The 13,708-nt window shown below is 36.4% G+C and overlaps 1 protein-coding gene across 1 annotated transcript; it reads left to right on the top strand.

The window, feature by feature from the left end:
- Nucleotides 1–12,001: 12,001 nt before the first annotated feature.
- LOC148208338 (uncharacterized) lies at nt 12,002–13,292 on the top strand. Its single transcript, XM_088119446.1, has one exon. The coding sequence runs from the start codon at nt 12,248–12,250 to the stop codon at nt 13,280–13,282; it is 1,035 nt and encodes a 344-aa protein (XP_087975572.1). The 5' UTR covers nt 12,002–12,247; the 3' UTR covers nt 13,283–13,292.
- Nucleotides 13,293–13,708: the final 416 nt, after the last annotated feature.

The following is a 13,708-nucleotide window of genomic DNA, read 5'->3' on the forward strand; positions in this document are numbered from 1 at the left end:
CAAAGCAAGAGTGATCATGATCATTTTTACCATGTTAATGCCAAAACTCCTCCCAAACCCGCCCTCAATCTCAGTAGCTCTAATATATATCAAGTCAACATCATTAGCTCTAATATATATTCAAGCTAGCATGTACGTTAATACACATAATCAAAACTAAAGTCATCAATTGTTTAACAAATTGATGTTAGAACAAGTATGAAAAGAAAAACCAAAACAATTATTTGTTTTAAAGTTTAGGACCCAAGAAGTGTGAAAGTTTAAGGATGAAAATAGAGATTTTGAAAATTTAAAAAACCACAAAAGAATATTTTAAAATTTTCAAAACCTAGAACCTAATTTAAATCTTTAAGGATTTTATTTGTAATATAACGTTAAAATCAGATATTGTGTGAAATATAGGAGATAAAAGTTGTATCATGATATAGACATTTCAGCCAAACTTATCAACTTTTGTATAACCTCACATCAAAAGAATATAAACCACATTTTTCAATACAACTTTTAAGATCACTTCCATTTTAAATTTTACCTATACATATTTTGACAATAATAAAATGAAAATAACAATAAAAATTTACATATGTATAAAAAAAATAAAAATTTAAAGCTATGTTGGTTTATAGCATAAAGGTTAAAAATTGTGGTTTCTTTAACTTTTGTTTCTACAGTTTGTAATCTGATTACAATAGAACCCTACAGAGGAGGAAAACAATAATGCAACCTTAAATTAAATAAAAGAAATAGAGATTTATTTTTTGGGGGTTATTTCCAATGAAAATAAAATAATGAAAGATAAGTAATGGTAGTTTCAATTTTGAACTTTCCAAGTCTTTCATACAATTTTTTTTTTTTACAGCTACTAAAATTTACATCTATTGAAGTTTAATGGAAGGTTAACACATTCAAACACTTTTTAGTACTACAAATTTGGATATTAATTAAGTTTAGAGTCTAATTTAATAACACTAAAATTATAGTGCAAAAATTAATTCGGCCTATCAAATTTACGATAATAATTAGATATTTCTAAAAAGAAAAAAAAGATTGGTTTTCTAACTTTCTAAAAAATACTTTCGAAATTTAAGCTTTTTTTTTTTATATCTATTGAAGTTTTAATGTACATTCCTACACTTAATTAGGTTTAAAGTCTAATTTAATAACACTTGTAAAATTTAATTCGGTTTCCCTTTGCAAAATAAATTAATTCTGTTTATCAAATTTGGTGTAATAATTGGATATTTTTAGAAAAATAAGATTGCTTTTCTAACTTTCTAAAGATACTTTCGAATTTTAAGCCATTTTTCTTTACTTTTAAAAGCTTAGTTAATATTTTAATATTTGGATATTTTTAGAAAAATAGACTTGTCATGGCTTATTCTTTAGTTAATTTCAACTTCAATTTTATACCCAAAAATACTGAGTTCTTATTTATTTATTTATTTTTCTAAAAAAATTTCCTTTTGAATTGGACAACCAACTTTAGTCAAATTTATTATTAAACAACATGAATTATTAGAACTATTTGGATTGATTAGTTATTGGACAATTTTGAATAATTTAATTTGAAAGTCGTCTGAATTTATTGATTTGATGAAGTTTGATATATTCATTCTCCCCAATATTTTTCAAATCGATCCTATTATAATCAATTCAGTTACTGTTTATATAAAAAAAAAATTCAGAGATGGGCGTGAAGATTCAATTTAATAAAGAAAGAAATTTTTTTTAGAATGGCACCTGGGTTGATTCAATTAGAGAGAGAAAGAAAAAGAGAAGGGAAGAAAAAAAAAAAAACGAATGCGGCGGCACTCCACTGGAGGAGTGCCACCATGCCACCATGAGGTTGCTTGTGCTAGGGTGAAACCCTAGCACAAAGTGTGATTATTATTATCATCATCATCATCATTATTATTATTTTCCCTCCTTTTCTTTTTCTTTCCCCTGATTTATTTTTATAAATATTCTTTATATTTATAATCTGTAATAAATTTTTGGGCATAAAAGTATGGAGGACAGTTTTTTATTACTTTTTTATTGTGCTAATTAAATGTTAACTATTACGGTGAATAAATTTATATTTAATTTATTGGTAGCACAATTTGTCTAATTTCTTTAAATGTTTTGATGCGTGAAATATGCTACCAAAGTAGTCTCTATTTTATAAATTGGAACATTTAAAGTTCTTAGATGTAGTGTATTTCTTGCTTATGCGGATTGTGATCGGCCTAAAGGAAGGTTGCAATTTGGGCAGACAACAAATACACATGCAATAATAAATATGGATAACATAAGGTTGTGTCCTTGAAGTTGTTAGTCGGCCCAAAGGAAGGCTATCATCTAAAAGGAATGAGTTATTAATGTTTTATTATTGTACTGAGAGTATCACTAGCAAATTAACATTTTTTTGTCCAAAGACTGAATGTGAATGTTGCATTAGGCATCTCACTTGTCCTCGTAAAGTTTACTTAGAATGTCATGAATATTTATATATATCTGTGTGACATTACTTATTATATTGAGTTTGTGTTCTTTATACAGTTAAGGTTGCTAATTCTGATAATATGTTCACTCAAGTCAACAACATTCCTAGACTAAATGGGGCTAATTTTAAGGACTGGAAAGAAGACATCCAGATAGTACTTGGGTGTATGGATTTAGACCTTGCATTAAGGGTAGACCGTCCTACTTCAACTGAGGAAAATCCTAATAAGGTTGAAATTAAGAAGTGGGATAGGTCTAATCGCATGTGTCTAATGATCATGAAGCGCTCAATTCCAGAAACATTTAGAGGCTCTATTGTTGAGGGAACGAATGCCAAAGGCTTTCTAAAGGAAATGGAGCAGTACTTTACCAAAAACGATAAGGCAGAAGCGAGTACCCTTATGGCAAAACTCACCTCTTCAAGATACGTTGGTAAAGGAAACATAAGGGAATACATAATGCAAATGTCAAATGTTGCAACAAAACTTAAGGCACTGAAGTTGGAAGTTTCTGAAGACTTTTTAGTGCATTTAGTTTTGAACTCTCTTCCAGCAGAGTATAGCCACTTCAGGGTGAGTTACAACACTCAGAAGGATAAATGGTACCTGAATGAGCTAATCTCTCACTGTGTTCAAGAGGAAGAGAGGATGCAGCGAGAGAAGACAGAAAGTGTTCACATGGCTTCTACCTCAAAGAGTGTAAAGAGAAAGAGAGTGAATAATGCTGCGGAATCTTCTAAGCAGAAAAAGGAAAAGAAACAGGATTCGGGACCTGCTTGTTTTTTCTGTAAAAAGACTGGGCACATGAAAAAACAATGTGCCAAATATGTTGCATGGCTATTAAAGAAGGGTATGTTTCTCTCCCTTGTTTGTTCTGAGATTAATCTAGCTTTTGTACCTATGCATACGTGGTGGGTAGACTCAGGTGCTACTACTCACATAAGTGTATCCATGCAGGGTTGCATTTGGAGCCGACCGCCAAGTGATGCTGAGGCTTTCATCTATGTGGCTGACGGCAATAGGGCAAAAGTAGAAGCAATAGGAACATTTAGATTATCTTTAGGAACTGGTTTTCATTTGGATTTGTTTGAGACTTTTGTTGTTCCGTCATTTAGACGGAATTTAATTTCTGTTTCTTCATTGGACAAATTTGGTTATTCTTGTTCATTTGGAAATAACAAACTAAGTCTTTTGCATAATTCAAATATTATTGGTACTGGTTCACTGATTGATAATTTATATATGCTTGATAATGTTCCTTTTGATAATGAAAGCTTGCATGTTTCATCACGTGGTACAAAGCAAAAATTAAATGAAAATTCTGGTACATTATGGCACAAGCGATTAGGATATATTTCTAACACTAGAATTAAGAGACTCGTGGATGAAGGAATTCTTGATTCACTTGACCTAACAGATCTTCAGGTTTGTGTTAATTGTATCAAAGGAAAAGAAACAAACAAGAGGAATATAGGTGCTGAAAGAGCTAAAGAAGTCCTAGAACTGGTACATACTGACATATGCAGACCATTCCCTACGGCTTCATGGAATGGACAACAGTATTTTATCACGTTCATCGATGATTATTCAAGATACTGCTACCTATATTTAATTCATGAGAAATCTCAAGCTATGGACATGTTCAAATCTTTTAAAGTAGAAGTTGAACTTCAACTTAACAGGAAGATTAAAACTCTCAGATTTGACCGTGAAGGAGAATATTATGGTCGATATGATGGATCAGGTGAACAACGTCGATGACCCTTTGCGCTTTTCCTTGAACAATGTGGCATAGTTCCTCAGTACACGATGCCTGGGAAACCTAGCATGAATGGAGTTGCTGAGAGGCGAAATAGGACTCTTAAAGATATGGTAAGAAGTATGATTGCTTATTCTTCTTTGCCAGTGTCTCTTTGGGGAGAAGCATTAAAAACTGCAGTATACATACTTAACAGAGTGCCTAGCAAAGCAGTAAACAAAACCCCATATGAGCTGTGGACAGGAAAAAGACCCAGCCTAAGGCATTTACATATTTGGGGATGTCCAGCGGAAGCAAGGCCTTATAAGCCAAATGAAAAGAAACTGGACTCAAGAACCATAAGTTGCTACTTTGTTGGGTATGCTGAGCGCTCTCGGGGCTTTAAGTTCTATAATCCCACTTCAAGAACTTTTTTCGAGACGGGAAATGCTCGATTTCTTGAGAATATTGAGTTTGAGGGGAGAAATAAAAGTAAAGATGTTGTTTTTGAAGAAGAAAATGCTACTATCATGAATGATGTGGTTACTTTACCTACCATTGTTAGTAAAGTAGTTTTAGATAATGACACTCAAGATAAAGTTCCAACGCTCGATGTCATTACCTCTCAAGACAACACTGATGACACATCACCCTTCCCTATAGATCAACCTCAACATACTCAAGAAGTGTCATTAAGAAGATCCACTAGAGAAAGGAGAAGTGCAATACTAGATGATTATATTGTATTTCTTCAAGAACATGAGGATAGCATTGGCCTTACAGAAAATGATCCTATCAATTTTCAACAGGCAATGAAAAGTTCTAAGGTAGATAAGTGGATTGAGGCTATGCAAGATGAGATGAAATCTATGAGTGACAATGGCGTTTGGGATCTAGTAGAGTTGCCTGCAGGAAAGAAACCTATTGGTTGTAAATGGATATTTAAAACCAAAAGGGATTCAAAAGGAAACATTGAAAGATATAAAGCACGTCTTGTTGCAAAAGGTTTCACTCAAAAGGAAGGCATAGATTATAAAGAGACTTTCTCTCCAGTTTCCTCGAAAGACTCTTTTAGAATTATTGTGGCACTGGTAGCACATTTTGACTTAGAGTTACATCAGATGGATGTTAAGGCACCTTTTCTCAATGGAGACATTGTTGAAACCATTTACATGGAGCAACCAGAGAACTTTGAATCAGGAAATCCAGAGTCAATGGTTTGTAGACTAAAAAAATCCATCTATGGACTCAAGCAAGCTTCCCGTCAATGGTACCACAAATTTCATAATGTCATTACTTCTTTTGGTTTTGAAGCTAATGTAGTTGATGAATGTGTGTACCGCAAGAACAGTGGGAGTAAATATATCTTCCTAGTATTATATGTAGATGACATCTTATTGGCTTGCAGCGATTTAAACCTGCTACAAGAAACCAAGAGCTTCTGACAAAACGTTTTGAGATGAAAGATCTTGGCAATGCCTCTTTTGTTTTGGGTATACAGATACTGCGAGATCGTTCTCAAGGTATCTTAGGGTTATCACAAAAGAGTTACATTGATAAAGTATTGAGTAGGTATGGCATGAATGGATGTCAGCTAGGAGATACACCCGTAGCTAAATGAGACAAATTCAGTTTGAATCAAAACCCTAAAAGTGATCATGAAAGGAGTGAGATGCAAAAGATTTCGTACTCATCAGTCGTAGGGAGTCTTATGTACGCTCAAGTTTGCACCCGGCCTGATATAGCTTTTATAGTGGGAATGCTAGGCAGATATATGAGCAATCCAGGTATGCAACACTGGAAAGCAGTCAAGAGAGTTATGAGATATTTGCAAAGAACGAAAGATCACATGCTCACATATCGGAGATCAGATAATATAGAGATCTTTGGCTTCTCTGACTCTGATTTTGCTGGATGTCAAGATAGCAAGCGGTCAACATCTGGGTATATCTACATGATGGCAGGAGGAGCCATTTCATGGAAAAGTGTCAAGCAATCACTTGTAGCTCCTTCAACAATGGCAGCAGAGTTTGTGGCGTGCTATGAGACGTCGAATCATGGAATATGGCTTAGGAATTTTGTCACAGCACTTAAGATAATTGACAGTATTGAAAGACCATTAAAAATTTACTGTGACAATAATTCAGCAGTGTTATATTCCAATCACAACAGGAGCTCGACAAAGTCAAAACGTATTGACATAAAGTATCTTGTTGTTAAGGAGAGAGTTCAAAATAATTTGATAGCTATAGGACACATAGGAACACATAACATGCTAGCAGATCCTCTTACCAAAGGCTTAGTACCTAAGGTCTTTCATGATCATGTAGCCTGTATGGGTGTCATTTCAGTAGATAATGCCTTGATTGAGTGAGAGTAATTTTAATTACAGCTATGTTGTTTTATACTTTTCTGCAGAATAAAGATGATGGTTTATTTGGACTCACAATGAATATGTATTTATATATATGTGTGTGTTTATTGCGTTGATCTTTATAAAGTACGATAGGGACCAGTTGAGAATAGACATGAACAGATCACTATGAATGTAATTCTCATGCTGCTCTTCCACACTTGATCTATGTCATCAAGTATATTTGGTGTGGTGATCATTGAAGGTTGAGTTGCGCTCATATATGTGACAAAAGCCGCTTTGGTCCCACATTGGTATACAAGATGGACCAGATTGTAATTAAAGGAAGTTTTTTTTTAAATAGTATTTGGTTGTGCACTAAAAGTTGAAACTTATATGATTTGTCGTAGAATTCTGTTACCCAAGTGGGAGATTGTTGGAATTAATTTAATTGATTCCATTAAATGGGTAACAATTTATGATAAATTAAATGTACTACTATTCATGGGAAAAATAAGTAGTCTAATTAGAGCCCTTAAACTTCCTATATGTGGTGTGGCCCGCTGGGCAGATACCAGCTCGTTGATCCTAGGGAATTATGGGAAACCCTAGAATCAACTTATAAATACAGGGTTATGGTCCCCAATATACTATGCTTCTTTAGTCTCTTATTCCCCATCCAATAGAGAGTATTGTCCATCTTTGATCTAAGGCTGCATAGTTGAGGAAGACCCAAACCACGCTGATATTGCTACAGGAATTTGGAATCTCTACTCATGGATTCAGGTAATTCGAAATAACTTATAATTCTTTAGCCTACTCCCATGCATAGATCTTATATAAAGTTTTTGTTTTCTAACACTTTCTTCTTTCTCTTTGCCGACAGTAAGGAATAAATCTTTGATAAGTGATGGATTTGGATTGACGGGGAGTAAGAAAGATGGATTGTAAATTGGTTTTAGCGTAATAGTTCCAAAACTTGCCAATTGGGTTTTCACAAACTTCCCGTCAACCTCTTATAAATTTCGCATTTTGGAAATTTTGAAGGCAAAATTGATGAGAATGAGAATGGAAACCGCTGACCCATCTCCCAGATTTATGCCCAAATTCAAAACCCTCCATTTCTGCATTTTTTCTACTCTCCTTTATATCATTCTAATTTCCTTGGATGACTTCCACAATTGGAAAACACCCTCCTCCTCCATCCCCAAAATCTCACATCCATCTCCCATGGCGGTGCATCAACCCAGGCCCTATTCACCACTCGACGAGGAACCAGAAGATCTCCGGCCAAATGGGTGCGGGTGTTTCCAGCTATTCGGCTTCAGATTCAACCGGAATGCCGATTACGAAGGTAGAAATCTTCTACGGCGGGGAGAGGAATCTTGGATGGCTAGGAAATTGGAGAAGGTGAAGGAGGTCTCGGAAGTGGTGGCCACGTTAGCAGTCCATTCAACACAATATAATATAAAATTAGTATTTTTTGCCACCTAATTTAAAATTGCCACATAATCATAGTCTAATAAGTATTTAACTGTCATGTAAGCATTTTGTTTAGTCAACTAACGGTCAAAGGGCCTCAAGGACCATTTAGAACTATTTCTCAAACTTCAGGGACCAAAAGTGCACATTTTGAAACTTCAGGGACCAAATAGACACATAATTCAAACCTTAGGGACCAAAAGTGTATTTTTCCCTAAATTTTAATATTAGAATTTAGCGTGAGAAGCCTTCCTTTTCTTCATCTTGGTCCTCTTCGGAGGAGACTCTTCAATAATGGCCTACAAAGGGGGAACGTTAAGTGCTTCAGTACAATGAGTGGTTCCCCGAACTTGAGGTAGGAGCAACCTCGACACGCTCCATGTCAACCACGACGTCCATGATGTCCCCCAACAGAGTTGGACCCACGCGACTTTTGGATGCCACTAGCACGCTTTCTCTTCACGCGTTTGCAAATTTGCACACCATATGACTACAACTCAAGCAAGAATACGAGTCAAAGGTGAAATGGCGAAGGCAATTAGAATCAAAGCTCGGAATGGAGCGAGGATGACTTACCCAGTTCGGAGTTCAGACGAAGAGCTTCGACAGGTAAATTTGAAGGTCTGTAGTAGTCTAAAAACCTGGATGCAGCCAGAAGCTTGTTGGTCATCAAGCTACCGACTTTCCTTCCCTTCTTATGACGGTCCTTAAAAATATTTCAAGAAGTCAAGAGTCTGGTCAGTAAGGCCAGGCGTTGGCTTTATCATAATGGCAAGAAAACAAAAGTGGAGTTAGTAATTGGGAGAGACCGATCTGCAAAAAAAGGGAGAAAACTATCTAAGAGAATTCTATACCTAAACTCCAAAACCTACAGGGACATTAAAATATGGCTCATCTATCTCGTCCAGCACGAGCCACTCTCCCGAAGCGTAACACCACTTGCCCTTTTGCCACTTAATGGACGAATGCCCCTTAATTATACCTCCTACCCCCTTTCTAGCACACATGTAAAAATGTTTTGGCTTATTCGAGATTTTCTTAACCTCGAAACAAGCTAAAAGTTGGTCGGCATTTCAACAGGATGGTCCATCTTCGTTTCTCAGCATCTAAGTCACCAAAGACTCCTAACCCAAAGCGCATGCCCCACTCGTTGGGAGCGAGCTGTGCAGGAGTGGGACCTACCTTACTGAGGAACTCTTGACCTAATGGATGGAGAGGCAACTTAAACCCAAACTCAAACAGTTTTAACTAGAAGGTGACACATCCCTCATGTAGATGTTCGGCAATTTCTCCCTCCACAGGAAGACAAAGACCTACATAGTCAAGGACATCATAACGCCTATGCAAGGGTCCAAGGTAATTCTCCAGCATCTTAGAAGGGCACCCCTGTCCATGGCCCAAGGTAGAGACCTCACTACTGCTACCCTCATCTCTATATGTCCTAAAACTTTTCTTAAGGGCCATCTATCACTTCCAACTGCTTATTTAACCTATTAACTAAATCCACCCTAGAGGTGAAGCCACTAGGAGACAAGGAGCTGAAGTTCTGACCAGGCTGATCAGAAAACCCGTTTATCGAACTATTGGCTGAGCCATTACCCCTGTGATTACTAGGGTTAGACATGTCTGAACAAAAGGGAAAAGTGCAATAAAGTTTTCAAAGGAAGGGGACCGACTTAGGGCATAGCTACGATCTAACCAGATCGGACTTAGGAATTTTGGAAACAGAAAAGTGTGAAAGGTGGAGTTGGATCTGAAAGTTATTTATAGCAAAGCGAAAGTTTATATCCTAGTCTCACACGTGTCCAGGGGTCAACAATCAAGATTTTGTGGCATACCGAACGTAAAAAACACTAAAGTGCTCTAACAGCTGGCATACCAACCGTTCGTCTTCCCAATAGCTATATTTTTCACCTCTAACTCGAAAGGTATAAAGTCACCAGTTAGGAAAATTTTCAACCCCAGAAAAAGACTTCTCTGTCGGGTTGGACTCAGACCAGCCAAAGAATGGGACCAATGTTTGGAGGAGAAAATTGTATTGCCACGTGGCGGCCAAAAAGGACTCCAGGTGGGCACAAACAAGACCACCTTAGAGAAGTTTGAGGTGACATAATTAGTCCCGAAACTCTAAAGGAAAGCAGTATACTAGGATGACCTGTCAGATCGCCAACTTATAAATAGAGGTCATCACTCTTGCATCAGGTATCGAATTCTATCTCAAACTCTCTATTAAGTCGGAACTTATATTGACTTGAGCATCGAAGTGTTTGACTATCTTGTGCAGGTCATTCCTTAATTTAGCACGTCAACTATTTACCTGGCATACCTATTCACCTGTCCTACCTTATTTTGTTTCGGATTTGAGTGATTTAAAATACTATATTCTGCATTATGAACACTTCGAAATACTAAATTTATTAGTAGATAAAATTTGTTATCATAAAAAATATAGTATGATTGATACTCCTAAACCTAACTTTGAGAGCTTGAAGAATCCTAAAATAAGTTCGATGGAGGTCAATATTTAAAAACACTCCTCTCCTGTCCTTATATAAAAAAATAAAAATAAATAAATTGTGTAATTGGACCGGCGAGGAATAGTTTGTGTAGATTGTGTAATTGGACCGGCGAAGAGTAGTTTTGCCGGAATTATTCACCTGCACGCGCCCAGAAGTCTCACTTCATTTCTTTTTCTTTCTTTCTTTTTAATTTTTAATTTCTTCATTCAAACTTTTAATCTCACTTCTTTTATTCATTTCTTTAAATTAAATTAATTCTTTCTTTTTTTAATTTAAATTTAAAGCCTTTTGAGAACTTTAAAAATAGTACTAAAATCAATATTTTTTTTTAATTTAAACAAACTTTTTTTTAACATAATACGTAGGGTAAGAGACCGAACTCACAATCTTTAGGATACATGTTAATACATGTTAATAATGTTCGGCTGTGCTTACTTTGACATTTTAAATTTAAATTTACCATTTGAAAATTATTTTATTATTTAAAACTTGAACTTCTTTTAAATCCCTACGGAATAATTGTTACATTTTTTTAATTATTTTTATTTTTAAACTTTCTCTAAATGCATCCCTTAAAAATCTAACAAAAGTAATTTTTTTTAAAGATACTATATATCAAATCTAATTTATAATCTATGTTTCAAATAAGTTGTGAATCCAAAAAATTAATGTGTTTTATATAAAAAAAAGTAATTTTTCAAATTCAATGTATTTTTGAATAAGTTGTGAACCACAAAATCAATCCTCCGATTTTTACTATTTTTATTTTTAAATTTTTCTTAAATGCATCCCCTAAAAATTCAACCAATCTTTTTTCTTTGAAAAATATAATATACAAAATTCACTTGAATAATAAATCTCTTAAATGAGTGGTGGACCCCACAAAATTAACCTCTTCACATGAAAATATTGTTTATCAAAATTAATTCAATAACTTATTTTCAAATAAACCGTGGACTCCATAAAATAAATCCCTCTAAAAATATTTTAATTAAGAAACAAAAATATTAAAAGTAAATATTATTATTACAAGAAAAATATTTAACTTAAAGTTGAGAAGACTTACTTAAAACTTATCAAATATTTCAAACAATTAATAAATTATTAAATTAAATTTGAGGTCCATAACTTATTTGAAAATATATTATTAAATTATAAACTATATTTTCATTAAAAAAAAGATTAATTTTGTGAAATCCACGAATTTAAAGATAAATTATTAAATAAGATTTGATATATTATATTAAAAAAAGTTAAAGATTTTTTTAAAAAATAGAAACAATAAAAAAAAGACATAATGATTCATAATTCAAAATTTGTTTCAAATTTGGTAGGGATTCAAACACCTTCAAGTTTTAAATAATAATAAAACTAGTTTAAAATGGTAGATTTAGGTTAAATTTTTTGTTTTTATACTATTTTTTTTTTCAAAGAAAAAAACGTTAGTGGCTAGGTGAGAAAATTAAGGAATGCGTAACGAAATCCGTCTCACCTTTCCAAGAACAAAAAGGTCCGGCTTCGGTTGCTGTTGCGGTGTGTTTCCACATCGACACGACAAGCCGTACGTGTGGGAGTTGCACCTTCCACACGTGTCCCATCTGGCTTACATATAATATAATTACAGAGATACGAGATTAGAGAGACCGCGCCGACTGCGAGGAGTTGGAGGAATATGGGCCGTAGGATCATAATGAAGAATGTGTTGTTGTTGGCCTTTGCCCTCATACCCATGTTCACGACGGTGTCGGTTTGTGCGCCATCCAAAAATGGCAAACACCAACGCCGCCACCATGATGATGACGACGATGATGGGCTTTACGGCAGCGACGGCGCCATGAAGTGGGCCGCCTCCGTGGGCCCATTCTCGGACGACGGCGAAGGGAGGCCCCACCTCTCCTCCGACCTCATCCGCGACTCTACCAAAGACTGCCGGGAGAGGGCGTCCAGAGCCATCGGAAAGGCGAAGGACACGTGTCACGCCGTCCAGGAGGAGGCCGGGCAGGTGAAGGAGAAGATGTGCGAGACGGCGCGTGAGGCGCTCCACCTGACCGAGGAGGCGGTGGGCAGAGCGAAACACAAGGCCAACTCGGAGAAAGATGCGATTGCCGACGCCGTGTCCGGTACGCACAAGGCGGCCAAGGACATAGCCACCACGCTGGGCCACGACATCGCCGGGAACGTGACGCAGGCAATAGAGGGAGGGGGGCTGGGGAGTACGGTGGACCTGTTCGCGTCGGCTTCGGCGTTCGGGCAGGGGCTGTGGGTGACCCTCATGTGGGGCCCTTCCTTGAGGGCCAAGTTGCCGAGGCAGCAGCTTCAGAGGGTGGAGAGCCAGATGTACGGGCTGTATTTCAAGACCATGGGCTCCACCGTTGCCATGGCTTTGCTCGGCCACTGCTTCTCCCCGAGAAACAGCGACACCATTCAAAGCTTCAACCTTTCGGCGTCCTTGCTCCTGGTTCTGCTCAATCTCGCCGTCCTCCACCCTCTCTCACACAGGGTGAGGCGCGCCACAATCAAATTGGAGAATGAGGAAACCGAATCCGAATCCAAATCTTCGAGTACTGCAACCTCTGCGGCTATGGAGACACTGAACCGCAGGGCTAGAAGGCTACGCTTGTGTTCATCTCTGTCCAATGGAACGAGTCTATCAGCCATTACTTGGCACCTCTACTTCCTCTGCCACCGGCTTAGCACCACAACGTGAACGGCAAAATGGAGCCTAATTATAATCATGTTTTCTTTATTTTGTTCCTTTTTTTTTTCTTTTACGTGTGGGGGGTAGTAGTGATGTGATTTAGGTTTTGTTCTTTATTGGTTTAGAGCAGATTGATGTTGATTTCGTGGGGATGTGGAAGGGTGTTGTTGGGAATTAATCTTTTGAACATAGCAAATTCAATCCGAGCCTAATTAATTCTTCTTACGAAAGAATTTTAGCCAACTACAACTACAATAATCTACAATAATAAAGAGAATATGGGGAAATTGAGAATATAGGAAAAGTAGAGTAAAGTAAGAAAGACCCCCAACTATGGTTTCTACGTTCAGTCTGAATATAATGGACGTTGTATATAATGGTAATATAACTCTCTCAACAACATTGATTTTGAGATAAATATAATGGTAATATAAT

Source organism: Momordica charantia (genome assembly GCF_013281855.1).
Source record: "Momordica charantia cultivar OHB3-1 chromosome 11 unlocalized genomic scaffold, Mcharantia_2.0 BLBB01000011.1, whole genome shotgun sequence".
Taxonomy (NCBI): Eukaryota; Viridiplantae; Streptophyta; class Magnoliopsida; order Cucurbitales; family Cucurbitaceae; genus Momordica; species Momordica charantia.

Excerpts from the sequence above, each read along its gene's own strand:
- LOC148208338 (XM_088119446.1), top strand. The coding sequence starts at position 12,248 with ATGGGCCGTAGGATCATAATGAAGAATGTGTTGTTGTTGGCCTTTGCC.